This window comes from Nematostella vectensis, chromosome 5 (assembly GCF_932526225.1).
Source record: "Nematostella vectensis chromosome 5, jaNemVect1.1, whole genome shotgun sequence".
Classification (NCBI taxonomy): Eukaryota; Metazoa; Cnidaria; class Anthozoa; order Actiniaria; family Edwardsiidae; genus Nematostella; species Nematostella vectensis.
Genome location: NC_064038.1, coordinates 17,617,302 through 17,634,544, shown reverse-complemented (window position 1 = coordinate 17,634,544; position 17,243 = coordinate 17,617,302). Strand labels below are relative to the sequence as shown.

General features: G+C 40.8%; 1 protein-coding gene across 2 annotated transcripts in view; it reads left to right on the top strand.

The window, feature by feature from the left end:
* The window catches only part of LOC5503833 (AP-3 complex subunit beta-2), a 66,470-nt gene extending 55,824 nt beyond the window's left edge, over window positions 1–10,646 (top strand). Inside the window, exons 22-31 of one of the 2 annotated variants that reach the window (XM_048727564.1) lie at window positions 1,681–1,753; window positions 1,894–2,019; window positions 2,423–2,538; window positions 3,281–3,359; window positions 4,265–4,395; window positions 8,584–8,769; window positions 8,879–8,921; window positions 8,987–9,071; window positions 9,940–10,037; window positions 10,138–10,646. In XM_048727564.1, coding sequence (XP_048583521.1) covers window positions 1,681–1,753; window positions 1,894–2,019; window positions 2,423–2,538; window positions 3,281–3,359; window positions 4,265–4,395; window positions 8,584–8,769; window positions 8,879–8,921; window positions 8,987–9,071; window positions 9,940–10,037; window positions 10,138–10,436 — 1,236 coding nt within the window. In that variant the 3' untranslated portion in view covers window positions 10,437–10,646. Of the gene's footprint in view, window positions 1–1,680; window positions 1,754–1,890; window positions 2,020–2,422; window positions 2,539–3,280; window positions 3,360–4,264; window positions 4,396–8,583; window positions 8,770–8,878; window positions 8,922–8,986; window positions 9,072–9,939; window positions 10,038–10,137 lie in introns of both variants that reach the window. The other variant, XM_048727563.1, reaches the window with a different exon arrangement.
* Window positions 10,647–17,243: the final 6,597 nt, after the last annotated feature.

Here is a 17,243-nt window from a genome sequence, read left to right as displayed (position 1 = left end):
TAGCACTCAAGGGATAGCACTCTAAGGGATAGCACTCTAAGGGATAGCACTCTAAGGGATAGCACTCAAAGGATAACACCCAAGGGATAGCACTTTAAGGGATAGCACTCTAAGGGATAGCACCCAAGGGATAGCACTTTAAGGGATAGCACTCTAAGGGATAGCACTCTAAGGGATAGCACTCTAAGGGATAGCACTCAAGGGATAGCACTCTAAGGGATAGCACTCTAAGGGATAGCACTTTAAGGGATAGCGCTCTAAGGGATAGCGCTCTAAGGGATAGCACTCTAAGGGATAGCACTCTAAGGGATAGCACTCAAGGGATAGCACTCTAAGGGATAGCACTCTAAGGGATAGCACTCAAGGGATAGCACTCAAGGGATAGCACTTTAAGGGATAGCACTTTAAGGGATAACACTCTAAGGGATAGCACTCTAAGGGATAGCACTCATGGGATAACACCCAAGGGATAGCACTTTAAGGGATAGCACCCAAGGGATAGCACTTTAAGGGATAGCACTCTAAGGGATAGCACCCAAGGGATAGCACTCTAAGAACTCTAAGGGATAGCACTCAAAGGATAGCACTCAAGGGATAGCACTCTAAGGGATAGCACCCTAAGGGATAGCACCCAAGGGATAGCACTCAAGGGATAGCACTCAAGGGATAGCACTCTAAGAACTCTAAGGGATAGCACTCAAGGGATAGCACCCTAAGGGATAGCACCCAAGGGATAGCACCCAAGGGATAGCACCCAAGGGATAGCACCCAAGGGATAGCACTCAAGGGATAGCACTCAAGGGATAGCACTTTAAGGGGTAGCACTTTAAGGGATAGCACTTTAAGGGATAGCACTCAAAGGATAGGACTCAAGGGATAGCACTCAAGGGATAGCACTTTAAGGGATAGCACTCAAGGGATAGCACTTTAAGGGATAGCACTCAAAGGATAGCACTCAAGGGATAGCACTCAAGGGATAGCACTCTAAGGGATAACACCCAAGGGATATCACCCTGAGGGATAGCACTCTAAGAACTCTAAGGGATAGCACTCAAGGGATAGCACCCAAGGGATAGCACCCAAGGGATAGCACTCAAGGGATAGCACCCAAGGGATAGCACTCTAAGGGATAGCACTCTAAGGGATAGCACCCTAAGGGATAGCACTCTAAGGGATAGCACTCTGAGGGATAGCACTCCAAGGGATAGCACTCTGAGGGATAGCACTCAAGGAATAGCACCCAAGGGATAGCACTCCAAGGGATAGCACTCTGAGGGATAGCACTCAAGGGATAGCACTCAAGGAATAGCACTCAAGGGATAGCACTCAAGGGATAGCACTCTAAGGGATAGCACTCAAGGGATAGCACCCAAGGGATAGCACTCAAGGGATAGCACTCAAGGGATAGCACTCAAGGGATAGCACTCAAGGGATAGCACTCTAAGGAATAGCACTCAAGGGATAGCACCCAAGGGATAGCACTCAAGGGATAGCACTCTAAGGGATAGCACCCAAGGGATAGCACTCTAAGGGATAACACTCCAATGGAAAGGATAAGTGTTTTAGATCACCCCCTACCCCACCTGGTTCTAATGTATGTAGTTTGACTGCAGCCTATCATACAAACAGATTCTTTGTGGAATATAGCTTTTTTTTATAACCATCGTTGTTTGTTTGCAGGTGGAGCCTATTTGGCATGGTGGTGGCATCAAGAAGGGTAAAAAAAAGAAGTCAACGTTCTACTCTGAATCAGGTATGTAGTCCATAAAAACACACTTTACTCAAGTCTCAGCTTACCCACAGCATTTATCTCAGCTAAGTAGGTCATTTCAAATATCGAATTCTCCCTACCTCATTGAGTTCTAGGCTCACCTCTAGTGCTATTTTCAGAAGATTCCAGTGATTCGGATGAGACTAACAGTGATGAAGAAAGCAGTTCAGCAAGTGAGAGCAAAGATGAGTCGGGCAGTGGCAGTGAAACAGAAAGTGGCACCGAGTCCGAGAAAAAGTCACAAACTGGTGGGTGCCAGAAAAAGAAAGCTTTCAGAGTCGTTCAATTATGCTATTGATTTGTTTTTCATATTTGGGTGTTACAGCTAAATGCGTAGTTCTCTGCTCCATAGTCGATGACACATCATTGTGAGACTTGTAGAGAAAGTGTTTTCGTGCTCGATAGGTGCATCTGATACATGTCTAAAGTTATAATGTCAACAAGTTTGGTTTACAGCTTGCTTTTCCCAGATAAAAGAGATTTTAAGGAGTTTGAATTCTGGGTAAAAGGAATGAATGACAAGATTAGATACTGTCCGAGCAGTTTACTTCTCGATGAGAAATTCCACTTTATTCATTATTTAAGATTGCTTTGACATTTAACAACCTTTGAAAAGAGAAGTGATTTATTGTTGTGTTTGTCTAATTCCAGGCAGTGGTACAGAATCTAAGAGTGACAGTGAAAGTGAAACTGCCTCAGCCTCGCCTTCAGAAAGTGAAGAGTCTGGAGACAGTCACTCAGACGAGGAGCCCGCAACACCTAAAAAGGTTTGCCTCTTTTTGCTTTCTTTATCTTTGCAGGCACGTACACGGGGGGGGGGGGGGGGGGGGGCAGGCCAAAAAGTAGGTCATTTCTTATTAAGGAATCTTCAAATACTATGCTTTTTCCATATGATACCTACAACTGCGCACCCCCCCCCCTCAGCCAACCCTGTGCACATGCCTGCTTTATGCAGTAGCCTCCAGCTGACTCAAACTTGCTTTACTCAAACTGAACTCAAAACCCGGATGACTAACTCCCCTGAACTGGATAAATTATACTGGATAAATTCTACCCTATTATCTCATACTTGCTTTTTGTTACTACTCAAAATTTAGAGATTAGTTTCGATTTTTATTTCTGTCCTAACTCTCCAGTGAGGTCCATCACAGATGATATACTTTTATCATTATTTACAGATATAAACATAATGGATAGTAAATATTATTTTTAAATTAACTCGGTTCCCCTTCAGAGCATGATTAAAATCATGATTAATATTCCCAAGAATGAATGCTTTCTAGTTTTTCTCTTTGGGCAATTCTTGGCTTGTTTGCATTCGTCTTTTAGTGTATTTACAGTAGAGCAGAAAATATCTTAGCGAATTGTACTAAAACGCCTTATTTTTAATGTGCGCTCTAGAGGCCTGGGTAGAGGGGCAGATAGTGTTGTTGGCTTGTGACGGAAATCTCTCTATATCTATGGGGCTCCGCCAGTAACGTGAGTTTTGTTTTTATTTCTCTTTTCTAGGCGACACCTGCTAAAGCTAAACTGGCAAAGTTGCCAAAGAAGGAGAACGCTCTTGACCAACTGCTATTCCTTGATGACCGTAAGAAAACAATATACCTTTTTCAAAAAACGGCTGACACAAATTCGTATATCACTGCCGTTAATTCACATATAACTGTCATTATATAAATAATAATATACCATGAATTGAATCACTCAACTTGATATTTTTTCATAAGTTTAATACGAGTCGAGTGTTTCAATTCATGGAATATCACACTCCTCTGCTATAGAGCACTTTCTTGGAAAACCGGCAAATATTCGGCTTGAATATTTTGTAAATAAACCCCTTCTGGCGGCTGCACTAAGCGCGCGCACGGTTTTTGAGCATGGAAACGAGGCCTAATATGAAAATGTGCTTTGAATGGCGGCCATGTGACCTTCGTTCCGCGAAGTTGTTTACAGCTTCTATCTCCGGGATCACGCCTTGTCCAACGGGCGCCAGATATCACGTTGGCTGGACGTTATCGCCTGATATTTTTCCTGTGAAAATGTGCACGTGACCCTTATTGACCAATGATCCCGCGTGAATATATATATATATATATCATTATTCATATCCCAGCGATGAATTTTCACGCAGGATCATTGGTCAATAAGGGTCACATGCACATTTTCACATTTTCTAAAGGATGGCACCTAGGCTTGTTTTATACTGTAAGTAAAAAAAGATAATAAGGGATAGCACTCTAAGGGATAGCACTCTAAGGGATATGAATAATGATATATATATATATGATATATATATATGATATATAATGATATAGGTAACCTTTGTTTAGCTGTCAAAATCGGATGGAAAGACAAAAGGTATATATCTATATATATTTCTTGGATAGGACAACATTTCGGGAAACGGCTGTATATATATATATATATATATCTATCTATATATAGGTTGGATTCAGGTATTCATAATGATAAGTGGTGTGCATACTTCTACAGTAAATGATGTCTCAACTCAATCTGCCCCAGCCAGCTCCAGTCTTTTGTCACCCACATTGTCACCCACACTTGCAGCGGACATGGAGTCCCTATCTATTGGCAATGATTTTACCTTCTCAAATATATCCTCGGTAAGTCTAGAAGCAATGGTCTCGTATCCACAATTATCCAGGTGCGTTCCCAGCATTGGCTTCTGAGGATGCGCGGTCAGGTATCACATGGACAAATCTTTTCTGATGTATAATCAGCACTAATCCGCTCTTCTCTTCCAACAACTGGATAGTGGTGATCCCCCACCCATCCCTCCCTATCCGATTATTTTGAATGACCATATTCGCAGCTTCTAATAGCTTGGCATTATATTTATAAGAACTGCTGGGATCGTCTTTTTTTTTTTTTTGGGGGGGGGGGGGGGGGTTCTGGCCCCCTCCGAAGTTTTCACAGAGTTATATTATTATAATATTATATATTATTATAATGTTTTTACTTTACAAGATCCCTCACCTTGATTCCTGAGTAAGATATACCTTGTGCCAGTCTCCCTCGCAGCCGTAATGGACTGTCACGCTAGGCGGCGCTTGACTCGTCACGCTAGGCGGCGCTTGAGCTCCAGTAACAGCTGCTTTAATTATAACGACACGCATTCCAATTGGTCCCAACTGCGTCTCGACTGTGAGATCGGCCAATAACGAAACAGGACATTGTCTCGATAAACCAATCAGCATCATTTTCAAAAGTAAAGAGAGAGATTCCCGGCAAAAAGTCACGTGGCAATTCGAGTAGATGATCGAGCGCTTCATTTCGGACATCAGATCACGAAAACTCGAATTTTTCTTCTATACAGTTGGTAGCTCGAACTCCGGGCGGTTTTTGCGCTATAACATCCTGAATAATAGTCGCAGCATTTGAAAGTTTGTAGGGCGTTAGTTAAAGTAATTTTTGATGTACACAGCATAATTTTGTATCGATTTCCGTATTGATTAGTAAATGCTTAGTGACGTTCTCTCATTAAAAATCACTCTAACCCCAGACTCCGGATACAAACTGCTAAAAATGTTTAAACCAGCTTTTCTTGCATCAACGTGAAAACTTTCATGATCAAATTGAAAACATATTTTTAAACAATGTTTTCCTATCCTTTGAATTAATTTATTGTTTGAGTTGTGAATGAAAGGAAATTTGAACGGACATGTTCTTGTTGTGGCGAGTCTGCGTGTTAGTTATCCCGCTTCATTAAATTAAATACAACATTTAAAAATTAAGCATTTCTTCAACGCAATCAAATGAAACTACAGCTCATTTAACACATTGACCCCTCAACCGGCCTGTACCGGCTTTGGGAAGTACCCACAACCCAAAAAATTCATAAATGCAAAATAAACAAAACAAGATGAAGATACTCGGGCATCAGTCTAAGGGATAAATGGTCTTGCAGATATGCATCCAACCAAGGTGTTGGCATCTACTCTTAAGCCAAATAATAGCACAGGTTCTTTGACAAATCTCAAATCGAACAAGAAGAGAAAAGCAGAATCACCCCTCTCAATAAAACGCTCAAAATACCACACAAGGGAGAGAGATCAGCAAACACAGCTCAAGACACAAATGGATACCTTATTCTGATCCTCCAGGTACATTTCCATGGCCTCAAATAACAATGTCCACTCTTTGAAGGCTTGTACAACCACGAAGATGTCTTTACGTATTGCAAAGCATTCTGGGAGATCCAGAGGAAAATTAACGATGGAAGGGCCAGTCAACACTCCTCTCCCCAAAGTCAGATGGTTTTTTACAAGTCTTTTCACCCCGAAGCCAAACAAACCAATTCCAGGTCATACAGACCCAGAATAGCAGTGTAAACAATTTTGGAATTAATTTGGTTTCAGAAAAGACAGCATTTAGGAGAGCTGTGGTGATTCATTAGAAAATTATTTTCTCATCCAGGCAAAGCCAAACAAGAAAAAATCATCATGAATCCACCTTTGCTTTTAAATATCCATAAACAAAGCACCCAATTATGCCCCAAAAGACTTCGTGATGTCCTGAGACACTCCTAATATGCTTATAGCTGTATTTTTGATGAAAAATACAAGCAACCATCAACTTGTGCTGGCTTCAGCACAACGACGAGGGATTAAAAGTGGGGACCGCAAAGCACTGTTGGAAAGCTTGGATACCGCTGACTAGGTGCAGCTGTGTTTGACTTTGACGGGCTGTATAAAACTCAGAATAGGGGGGGAGGTATCTGTTTTCAGTCTGTTTTTTGTAAATTCAGCTCAAAAATAGCCAGAAGTCAATGGGTTAATCAAAAACACACTACAACTTACCTCGGTAAAACTTGAATTCTCCCGCATCAAAAGACGTCAAGTACGTGAAAATGCAAGGTATATAAGAATGTTGATTGGCTGATAATTCGTGCACTCCAAATTACATATTTTGCTTTAAAAATACCATACTTTAAATGCAGTGTCGGATTGTGTGCGGAGTTTGACCCGCCAACTGGACCACTTTTTCTTAAGGTATGGGGCTCCGCTATTATTCTGATTGTGAAGGCATACATACAGTTTTAAAAACAGATGGCTTTGAAGTTAACCCCACAGTCGACGGGTTTATATTATGGACTGCATCACCTAGAATAAACGCGCTCATTCGTATCTCAAGAATTCTATACTTTTGTGCGTCCAGGGACAGTGCTTAATAACGTATGCGCATGCACGTGCTCTGGCGAAAACAAACAATCATATCGAGTAAATTTATTAAAGGCTTACTTTATTCGCTGTTTTTACTAACTGTTCAGCATTAAAACCTTACTGTACAACTGATTTGTTGATAATGAGGGAGTCAGTTTTTTCTGTAGTTTTTTTTTCTCTCGTTGCTGCTCTAATAATGTATTCTAGAAGTGAAAGTCTACATCCAGAGCGTCGTTGTTGTGTTATTTGTCCGCCAAATTTTATCCGAACAATATGTGTTTCACAAGTGCGACATGATAAGACGAGCAATCTGATTGGCCGAGATTTTTGGCAAAAATAGTTTAAGGATATGGAACTAAATTCTGATTTGGTCAAGAATCGGAAAGGAATTTCTGTTGTTATTAAGCAGCCGTTACTGGAGCTCAATAGCCGCCCAGCGTGTCGAGTAAGACTAGCGTTATCCTGGCCCTGAGGAGGATATACCTTGTCCCTTAGACCTTAACCTGGCCCTGAGGAAAATATACCTTGTCCCTTAGACCTTAACCTGGCCCTGAGGAGGATATACCTTGTCCCTTAGACCTTAACCTGGCCCTGAGGAAGATATACCTTGTCCCTTAGACCTTAACCTGGCCCTGAGGAGATACCTTGTCCCTTAGACCTTAACCTGGCCCTGAGGAAGATATACCTTGTCCCTTAGACCTTAACCTGGCCCTGAGGAAGGTATACCCTGTCCTTTATACCTTAACCTGGCCCTGAGCAAGGTATACCCTGTCCCTTAGACCTTAACCTGGCCCTGAGGAAGTTATACCCTGTCCTTTATACCTTAACCTGGCCCTGAGGAAGTTATACCCTGTCCCTTAGACCTTAACCTGGCCCTGAGGAGGATATACCTTGTCCCTTAGACCTTAACCTGGCCCTGAGGAAGGTATACCCTGTCCTTTATACCTTAACCTGGCCCTGAGGAAGTTATACCCTGTCCTTTATACCTTAACCTGGCCCTGGGGAAGGTATACCCTGTCCTTTATACCTTAACTTGGCCCTGAGCAAGGTATACCCTGTCCCTTAGACCTTAACCTGGCCCTGAGGAAAATATACCTTGTCCCTTAGACCTTAACCTGGCCCTGAGGAAAATATACCTTGTCCCTTAGACCTTAACCTGGCCCTGAGGAAAATATACCTTGTCCCTTAGACCTTAACCTGGCCCTGAGGAAAATATACCTTGTCCCTTAGACCTTAACCTGGCCCTGGGGAAAATATACCTTGTCCCTTAGACCTTAACCTGGCCCTGAGAAAAATATACCTTGATCCTTTAGACCTTAACCTGGCCCTGAGGAAGATATACCTTGATCTCTGAGACCTTAATCTGGCCCTGAGGAAGACATACCTCGTCCCTTAGACCTTAACCTGGCCCTGAGGAATATATACCTCGTCCCTTAGACCTTAATCTGGCCCTGAGGAAGACATACCTCGTCCCTTAGACCTTAACCTGGCCCTGAGGAATATATACCTTGTCCCTTAGACCTTAACCTGACCCTGAGGAATATATACCTTGTCCCTTAGACCTTAACCTGGCACTGAGGAATATATACCTAGGTTCATTTGACTAAACTGGTTGTTTCTTTTGCACAGTTCTCACACTCGTACTCATCAGCCAAGTCATACGAATTGCTGCACAGGATGGCAGGGAACGGTCTTGCTGCCTTTTACCGGTTTACCCGAAGCCCCTGTATCTATTCAACCACGATGGTCGCCATAGAGATCACCTTCACTAATACAAGCGATACAAGTATTTCTGGCATCCATGTAGGGGACAAGGTAACACATCTAGAGGGGGATTCGTCATCGCTACTATCCGAACCTGCTCATACTGGCTATACCTATATATATATCAACTTTTCTTTTCTTTTTTTTTATTTTGTCCCAGAAACTTGGTTCAGGAGTGAAGCTTTACGAATTCCAAGAAATAGGTATGTTTTGTGTTTGTGCCTTGGAGGCTTCCATCATACTGGGTTAAATATGTCCTTTCTTTTAGGATGTCTCAAGCCTGGAGCAACAATCTCAGTAACTTTAGGAATCGACTTCAATGATACCACGCAACCGGCTAACTTCGATATATGGTAGGACTTGTTTGTGATATATGGTAGGACTTGTTTGTGATATACGATAGGACTTGTTGGTGATATATGGTAGGACTTGTTTGTGATATACGATAGGACTTGTTGGTGATATATGGTAGAACTAGTTTGTGATATATGGTAGAACTTGTTTTTGATATATTGTAGGACTTGTTTTGGGATTATACAGTAGTTTTTCTTTTGTTATGGAAATTGGGGTAATGGATCTGATAATGGAAATTCATTGATTATTCGATATCACCCAGGGCTTATGTCTTGTAGAAAATCAATGCATCCTCGTAACCCCCCCCCCCCCCCATTTCATTTGCAAGGAGGGTGGTTAGCTTTCAAAATCTATCATTATTACTTTGATTTATTACTTAACTACTTTATTACGTAATAGTTACGGGTAACTTATCTTGATAAAAGAATATTGCCCAATTTCCTCGTGTACAGTTTAGAGCGTTACCGGAGTAATTATTTCATGTTTTAACATGAAAGTGTTCTGATGTGTTTGTGATTCTATTTCATGTCAAGTATTCTTATGTGTTTGTGATTCTATTTCATGTATTCTGATGTGATGTATTTGTGGTTCTTTTTCATGTATTCTGATGTGTTTGTGATTCTATTTCATGTATTCTGATGTGATGTATTTGTGGTTCTTTTTCATGTATTTTGATGTGTTTGTGATTCTATTTCATGTATTCTGATGTGATGTATTTGTGGTTCTTTTTCATGTATTCTGATGTGTTTGTGATTCTATTTCATGTATTCTGATGTGATGTGGTTCTTTTTCATGTATTCTGATGTGTTTGTGATTCTATTTCATGTGAACTATTCTGATGTGTTTGTGATTCTATTTCATTTTAAGCACTTCCGTTCACAAGTTCCCTGTCGTGATCAAGGCACCCGTAGGAGAGATCATCCAAGGCTGTTCGATGAATGAAAGTGACTTCATCACAGCACAAAGTGAGTTCCCCAAGGCTCTATTTATTATCAGGATAGAGTATTTTTGTATGCTTACTATTGTTAAGTAAGCTTCAATTCGTAAACTTTTTTATTTTTAAAGGCAAATTACGTGGGATGAACGAAAGCACAGGGTCTTTAACGCTACCCTCAAATCAAGAGACGAGGGAAGATATCTGCTCTAGAGTGTGTGCAGCAGCGAACGTCACGCCAGTTCTCGGCTCCCCGTCGGATGAGACTGGCGAGGTGTATAGATTTGCTGGGAAGACCCTGACGCTTGGGATCCCTGTGTTTGTCATGATACGAGTGCGTGACAGTGATTGTATAATCACGGTGAACAGCGAGAAGATGGTGATTAATTCAATCCTAGTAAAGGAGATTCAGAACTCTTTACAACTGTAGGGGAAATACGATCTAAATAATTTGCCTTCTTTAATCATGGGAGGGTTATTTTTACTAAAGCCCTAGCCATCATCGTCACTGTCCACAGAAATAGAGTGCAAACCTGTGATGTGAGAAGACACCATTATTTTCATCAGTTGATTCTAGTAACCCATTATTTTCGAAGAAATTTGCTCAATGAAGAATAAAACTATATAATGGCTATGCAAACATTTGGCAAGAAATCGGTGTTATTTTCCCATTACAACATTTCCCAGACAAAGTTAGTCGTCTTAGCCTAAGTACAAACGTCGTTTTATCCATGAGCCGTATTCAATGCAAATGCATGCAAAAGAATCGAGTCGACTGTTTCATCTTTATTTGCACCCATTTGCATTGAATACGGGTCATGGAGAATACGGGTCATGGAGAATACGACGTTTGAACTCAGCCATATTGGCTTCCATTCGGTTATGTAAATGACCAAGCACGTGGTCCAATTGCACTCGCAGCTCGTGATAAAGCGAGCGAGATCTCGTCCGTACAAAGAATAACAGGTCTGGTGACCCTGGGTTAAGTTCGTAAAGGTTTGAAAGGGTGATAATAGGTCTAGTGACCCTGGGTTAAGTTCGTAAAGGTTTGAAAGGGTGATAAGATCAAGGGCTGTATTCGTGAGTGTAGGACAAGATACCAACACTCTCCCGTTAATCAAAAGTGTTGACGTATGCACTTGCGTCACCTGTTCAAGCATTGGGTCATTCAACCCTACAATAGTGAATGGGAGGGGAGGGGATGAGCAAATGTCTCGTAAAGAGCGACCGACTGGGTCCCCCTTGCCCAGTCAACACATCTAACGGGAGAGTGTGTTTACAGTTTGACGTCGCTACTTTTTCATAGGGGCTACCGCGGAGTGGTTTTCACAGGGGCTACCGCGTAGTGGTTTTCACAGGGGCTACCGCGGAGTGGTTTTTATAAATCTTTGGAATACACTATACACTCTGTCTTTATAAGAACGTCTAATTTTCAGTTGAGCATTTTAAGGCTGAATATGTTCCTTACCATATTCTTAAATTTTATTTTATATAAGAATATAATGAATTATTAGTAAAAGAATTACACAAATTATCAATAGCAATAATAAGGTTGTTACTATGGCCACAATTTGATTCTGCATTTTAAACGCATCAAGACTAAATAAGAAATTTTTTTTCTGTTATCTGAGCCTCGGCATGGTATGAGCATGTTCTTAAAATTTGGTGAAATCTCAGGCTGGACGTTCTTATAAAAAAGGTTCTTATAAAAAAAGAGTGTATCTTTTTTTCTCTTTTGTGCTGGCTTGACTATTACACTTTGACTATTACACTTTGACTATTACTCTTTGACTATTACACTTTGACTATTACACTTTGACTATTACGCTTTGACTATTACGCTTTGACTATTACACTTTGACTATTACACTTTGACTATTACGCTTTGACTATTACGCTTTGACTATTACACTTTGACTATTACACTTTGACTATTACTCTTTGACTATTACACTTTGACTATTACACTTTGACTATTACACTTTGACTATTACACTTTGACTATTACACTTTGACTATTACACTTTGACTATTACACTTTGACTATTACTCTTTGACTATTACACTTTGACTATTACACTTTGACTATTACACTTTGACTATTACACTTTGACTATTACACTTTGACTATTACACTTTGACTATTACACTTTGACTATTACACTTTGACTATTACACTTTGACTATTACTCTTTGACTATTACACTTTGACTATTACACTTTGACTATTACACTTTGACTATTACACTTTGACTATTACACTTTGACTATTACACTTTGACTATTACACTTTGACTATTACTCTTTGACTATTACTCTTTGACTATTACACTTTGACTATTACACTTTGACTATTACACTTTGACTATTACACTTTGACTATTACACTTTGACTATTACACTTTGACTATTACTCTTTGACTATTACACTTTGACTATTACACTTTGACTATTACACTTTGACTATTACTCTTTGACTATTACACTTTGACTATTACACTTTGACTATTACACTTTGACTATTACACTTTGACTATTACACTTTGACTATTACTCTTTGACTATTACTCTTTGACTATTACTCTTTGACTATTACACTTTGACTATTACACTTTGACTATTACACTTTGACTATTACACTTTGACTATTACACTTGGACTATTACTCTTTGACTATTACACTTTGACTATTACACTTTGACTATTACACTTTGACTATTACACTTTGACTATTACACTTTGATTAACCGGTTTATGAAAAACACTCGACGGTAGATGCTATTACAATGCGTCATATTTTTTTACCATTCTCGCTATCACTATTGTTAAATTACAAGAATTATAGGAATTAAATATGAGAAATAAATTTTGTGGGATACATTTAAACGGTTGACCCCACAAATCAAAGGCTTTGCAAGCCGACTCGTGAATGCATTTTCTTCTGTTTAGTCTAGCTGCCCTGGGCATCCTTATCTCTGTCAGCGTTCACGATCTGTCTGTTAGGATAAATATTATATATTGTCAATGGTTAGGGTTAGGACAATATATGATATCCTATATAACGAACCCACTGGGAGCTCACCTTTTTTGTACTAGGTGTCGTTACACGGAAGCCATTTCGCAGTCGAGATGCTACATCGATAACCAATGAGAGCGCCAGAGCATCGGGAGTAGACAAGGAATATACATACGCACACCCGCAAAAAATCTAACTTAATTAAAACCGTAGAGGTGAGAAGCTCCACCCAGGATTAGCTGGGGGGGGGGGGGGGGGGGGGCAGTCATAGGTATCTTGTGGTAAAAACCTAGTATTTGAAGATTCCTTTATATGAAATGACCCACTTTTTGGCCGCCAAGGGGGCCTGGGCTCCCTGTGGTGGTTGTTTGGGAAAGAAGTTAAACGCTGCCTGCTTGCAGGATATTTTTTGAAACCTGGATGACTTTTTTTTTCTTTTCTTCTTGCCGTTGAATACCGCTATTGTCCAGCACAAACTTTGTCGGCATCATCGTTAGTGGTATGTCGACTAGTTTCCTCTATTACTGGCACTGCTTGTGTGTGCAACCTCTATATTGCGACCAGCACATCGTATCCCTGGCACTGCTTGTATGTGTGCAACCTCTATATTGCGACCAGCACATCGTATCCCTGGCACTGCTTGTATGTGTGCAACCTCTATATTGCGACCAGCACATCGTATCACTGGCACTGCTTGTATGTGTGCAACCTCTATATTGCGACCAGCACATTGTATCCCTGGCACTGCTTGTATGTGTGCAACCCTTTTTATTGCGACCAGCACATCGTATCCCTGGCACTGCTTGTATGTGTGCAGCCTCTATATTGCGACCAGCACTTCGTATCACTGGCACTGCTTGTATGTGTGCAACCTCTATATTGCGACCAGCACATTGTATCCCTGGCACTGCTTGTATGTGTGCAGCCTCTATATTGCGACCAGCACTTTGTATCCCTGGCACTGCTTGTATGTGTGCAACCTCTATATTGCGACCAGCACATCGTATCCCTGGCACTGCTTGTATGTGTGCAGCCTCTATATTGCGACCAGCACATCGTATCCCTGGCACTGCTTGTATGTGTGCAACCTCTATATTGCGACCAGCACATCGTATCCCTGGCACTGCTTGTATGTGTGCAACCCTTTTTATTGCGACCAGCACATCGTATCCCTGGCACTGCTTGTATGTGTGCAACCTCTATATTGCGACCAGCACTTTGTATCCCTGGCACTGCTTGTATGTGTGCAACCTCTATATTGCGACCAGCACATCGTATCCCTGGCACTGCTTGTATGTGTGCAACCCTTTTTATTGCGACCAGCACTTCGTATCACTGGCACTGCTTGTATGTGTGCAACCTCTATATTGCGACCAGCACATCGTATCCCTGGCACTGCTTGTATGTGTGCAACCTCTATATTGCGACCAGCACATCGTATCCCTGGCACTGCTTGTATGTGTGCAACCCTTTTTATTGCGACCAGCACATCGTATCCCTGGCACTGCTTTTGTGTGCAACCTCTATATTGCGACCAGCACATCGTATCCCTGGCACTGCTTGTATGTGTGCAACCCTTTTTATTGCGACCAGCACATCGTATCCCTGGCACTGCTTGTATGTGTGCAACCTCTATATTGCGACCAGCACTTCGTATCCCTGGCACTGCTTGTATGTGTGCAACCCTTTTTATTGCGACCAGCACATCGTATCCCTGGCACTGCTTGTATGTGTGCAACCTCTATATTGCGACCAGCACATCGTATCCCTGGCACTGCTTGTATGTGTGCAACCTCTATATTGCGACCAGCACTTCGTATCCCTGGCACTGCTTGTTTATGTGCAACCTCTATATTGCGACCAGCACATCGTATGCCTAAGATACTCTTGTATTCCTCTCGGAACATAGGGTTCATAGCGCCGTAAAATCAGAGGGTTGATAACTGACGACAATACTCTGAGCCAAGAGTAGAAAAGGTAAAGTCCCTGAGCAAGCGAGAAATTGCCTCTAGAAAAGTCCACGATGTCGATAGCTAGAATCGGTGTCGAACACAACAGAAAACCCAATACGGGTTCGCGTCACTTTGATGTTTGCCCCAGAGATGGTGTTTGCTCGCACTTGATGACTTCGAATTGTCCGGAAAATCTCGAAATAACAAAAGGTTATAACAAGCATCGAGAATACTACATTTATATAGCCATATACTGTACTAGTATTTGTGGTATAACCGAAAAAACAAATGCATTTCCCAGGTATAAACAGATAGTCGTTTCCACTTGTCAAATACTGAATCGGAGTGATGGCAGCCAGTAGCCAAGCCCAGCAAATAAGGAGCTTTGTACGCCTTGTGGTAAACAGCCTTTGGTAGCATTTCGTGCCGACCACCCGGAAATAGCAATTAACCGCGGTGATGGCCATTAGCAGTAGAGAGGCGCTGGCGAGAAACGCGATGCAGAATCCGTAAAATTGGCAGACAATTTTACCTTGTCTGCCAATTTTTCTGGTAGCTACCAGCTACCAGCAAAAGGTCAGAACCAGCAAGCGCTCCGCATCTGCCGTGAGATGCATCGAGATAACATTATATAACATCGAGATAACATTATATTACATCGAGATAACATATTACATCGAGATAACATTATATAACATCTAGATATTACATCGAGATAACATATTACATCGAGACAACATTATATAACATCGAGATAACATTATATTACATCGAGATAACATATTACATCGAGATAACATTATATTACATCGAGATAACATATTACATCGAGAAAACATTATATTACATCGAGATAACATTTTATAGCATCGAGATAACATTATATTACATCGAGATAACATATTAAATCGAGAAAACATTATATTACTTCGAGATAACATTATATAACATCGAGATAACATTATATTACTTCGAGATAACATTATATTACATCGAGATAACATTATATTACTTCGAGATAACATTATATAACATCGAGATAACATTATATTACTTCGAGATAACATTATATTACATCGAGATAACATTATATTACTTCGAGATAACATTATATAACATCGAGAAAACATTATATTACTTCGAGATAACATTATATAACATCGAGATAACATTATATTACTTCGAGATAACATTATATTACATCGAGATAACATTATATTACTTCGAGATAACATTATATAACATCGAGATAACATTATATTACTTCGAGATAACATTATATTACATCGAGATAACATTATATTACTTCGAGATAACATTATATAACATCGAGATAACATTATATAATATTATAGGATGTCACAATCAGTTCCTGAATTGCTGATAAAAAAAATAAAACCCATCACTTCACATCGCGTTTGAATTTAATCAAGCTTAAATGCAAACTTCATTCCATTCCTGAAAACAAAACAGAAAATCAAAGGCTTTGTGAACCAGCTCGTGAATGCAAGTGTTCTCCTAGTTTTTTTTATGTACATAAAATCGATCGATCAAGGTGGGTAATGTCACGCTACTGTCATACAAGGTGGGTAATGTCACGCTACTGTCATACAAGGTGGGTAATGTCACGCTACTGTCATACAAGGTGGCTGTCACGCTACTGTCATACAAGGTGGATGTCACGCTACTGTCATACAAAGTGGGTAATGTCACGCTACTGTCATACAAGGTGGATGTCACGCTACATCCATACAAGGTGGGTAATGTCACGCTACTGTCATACAAGGTGGCTGTCACGCTACTGTCATACAAGGTGGATGTCACGCTACTGTCATAAATACGTCGGTGACAAATAGGATGCGCATGCACCACCCCACGGTAGGCTGACAAATCTAGCTTAGAAAGCTCTTTCAAATAAGGTTGCACTACGAGAATCTCTGTGTAGTAACCCGCAGTGCTTCGTGGGTAACATATAAATAATTAAAACCAGTGTAGATAAAAACAAACACAACTTTAGAAAGCTTTAGCATTCTTGTTTATGTACCTCTAAACGTTCACATGGTGTTCAGATACCAAGATTCAGCCATTTATAGGTTACCCATGAACCGTTGCGGGTTACGATAGTCGATTGACAAAAGGTTGTCGTCAACCGGCTTCGCGACTACGCGACAAGCCCGCACGTAATCATGGGTAAAACCCACTGAAGCGCCTCGCTCCATATATGGACCACCGCGGCTAAGCCCGCACGTAATCATGGGTAAAACCCACT